The sequence below is a fragment of the Topomyia yanbarensis genome, chromosome 2 (genome assembly GCF_030247195.1).
Source record: "Topomyia yanbarensis strain Yona2022 chromosome 2, ASM3024719v1, whole genome shotgun sequence".
NCBI lineage: Eukaryota > Metazoa > Arthropoda > Insecta > Diptera > Culicidae > Topomyia > Topomyia yanbarensis.
This window is the reverse complement of record NC_080671.1, coordinates 251558800-251561028: the sequence shown is the minus strand read 5'-3', so window position 1 is coordinate 251561028 and position 2229 is coordinate 251558800. Positions and strand designations below refer to the sequence as shown.

The 2229-nt window shown below is 42.1% G+C and overlaps 1 protein-coding gene across 1 annotated transcript; it reads left to right on the top strand.

Annotated features, from left to right (window-relative positions):
• Nucleotides 1-236: 236 nt before the first annotated feature.
• LOC131680241 (uncharacterized) lies at nucleotides 237-1910 on the top strand. Its single transcript, XM_058960959.1, has one exon. It carries the CDS (start codon nucleotides 237-239, stop codon nucleotides 1908-1910), a length of 1674 nt encoding a protein of 557 aa, XP_058816942.1.
• Nucleotides 1911-2229: the final 319 nt, after the last annotated feature.

The window sequence follows — 2229 nt, the reverse complement described above, 5'->3', positions numbered from 1 at the left end:
ATTGGCCCAAGTTCAAGTCCATGTTCTTGGACCTTATGAAACATTCCACCGATTCAGATGCAATGAAACTGTATCATTTAGAAAAATCGCTTGTTGGATCTGCTGTTGGTGTAATAGACATCAAAACCATCAACGATAACAATTACCAGAGAGCGTGGAAATTACTCGAAAACCGGTTTGAGAATAAGAGAAGCATCATCGACACGCATATTTGAGGACTCTTCAAACTTAAGAAAATGACAAAGGAGTCCCACATTGAGATGCGTGAGTTGATCGAGGAGTGCACTCGACATGTAGACAATCTCGAGTTTATGGAGCAAAAGTTGGAAGGCGTTTCAGAGTTGATGGTTGTTACACAACTTTCAGAAGCATTGGATGCAGATTCTAGAAAGCTTTGGGAAGCCACTTTGGAATACGGCGAGCTTCCTACGTATAAGAATACCATTGAGTTCCTTAAAAAGCGATGCCAGATTCTCGAAAGGTGCGAATCATCCGACACACCAGCTCCATCGCAACAAAAATCCAAATCTGCCATCAAACCAGTGTTTGGGAAAAGCTTAGCAAAGGTGCATGCAGCAACAACCCAGCCAGACAACGATAGTTTTTCGTGCCACCTTTGTAATAAAATGCATCCAACCTTTAAATGCGAAGAATTTCGAGCATTGAATATATCCGACCGTCTTAAGAAGGCGAAGGAGTTAAGCGTTTGTTTTAATTGCCTTCACAAAGGTCACCGAATCGCAGAGTGCAAATCCAAGAAAAATTGCATGATTTGCAAGTCAAGGCATAACACATTGCTTCATCATGAAGATAAGTCTGATCAGCACCTGAGCAATGGTGCGAGAAGGCAGAAAGAAGAGGTTTCTGAAGAGAAAAGGTCTTCAGAGTCTCAACCATCGAGGACGTTGCCTGTTCCAAATGAACCCATATCAAAGGAGTCAACTATTTGTTCATGTAGCACTCCTCAGACCCAAGTCCTATTAATGACTGCAGTAGTACTTGTGGTCGATAGAAACCAGAAGACACATCAGTGTCGTGCATTCATCGATCCTGGATCTATGTCACATACGGTGTCGAAAAGGTTAGCGAAGTTATTGGACCTTCCTACAACTCCAAGCTTTGTTACTGTTACCGGAATTAATGGGATAAGATCAACAGCGGATAAACGCATGTTTATAGAAATCCAATCTAGAACAACCGACTTCAGTGCCACACTAAACTGTCTAGTGCTTCCGAAGGTGACGAGTCCACTTCCACTGTCTGATATCAACACGTCTTCTTGGAGAATACCTTCTAGTTTGGAACTGGCGGATCCACAGTTCAATCGCGTAGATGAAGTCGATTTGTTCATTGGTTGCGGTTTATTCTGGCAGCTTCTTATACCAGGAAATTTGAAACTTGCAGATGAACTACCGGAACTACATAACACAAAGTTGGGTTGGATAGTAACTGGTGAATACAACCTAAAGGGAAATGACGCATCAGATGTAATTGTTCATTCAAATGCAGCAGTCGTTTCAAATCTTGATATGCTGGTTCGAAATTTTTGGGAAATCGAGGAGGTCACTGATCAAAAATCTGTCACAGATGAGGAGGAGTTTTGTGAGGAACATTTCCGGACTACCCATGTACGAGACGATAGTGGCCGGTTCATTGTATCACTTCCGTTCAAGGAAAACATCAATGAATTGGGAAATTCGAAGGCCATAGCTGTAAAACGATTCTTTATGTTGGAGAAACGCTTGAGTCGTCATCAGGATGTCAGGAAACAGTATGTAGAATTTATGGACGAGTATTTGAGACTGGGACATTGCAGGGAAGTCGACGAATCCAAGGATACACCGAATCAACAAAATTATTATTTACCGCATCATGCTGTTTTAAAACCAACGAGCTGTAGTACAGAGTGATTTGATTAGCATCATAATGAGGTTTCGCAGTCATCAGTATGTTTTTACAGCCGACATCATGAAGATGTACCGCCAAGTTCAAGTTCGTCAGGATGACATCAGATATCAACGAATTCTATGGAGAAGAAGCCCGATAGAGCCGCTTAAAACATTCGAGTTAACCACTGTAACCTACGGGACAGCTCCATTCTTAGCCACTAGGGCATTGAAGCAGCTTGCAATCGATGAAAGGGAGCGTTTTCCAGAAGCATCTGAAATAGTAGAAAACGATTTTTATGTCGATGATGTATTATCCGGTGCCGATACAATAGCAGACGCT

Bases quoted from the DNA above. Each gene is read 5' to 3' on its own strand.
- LOC131680241 (XM_058960959.1), top strand. From the start codon at position 237: ATGACAAAGGAGTCCCACATTGAGATGCGTGAGTTGATCGAGGAGTGC.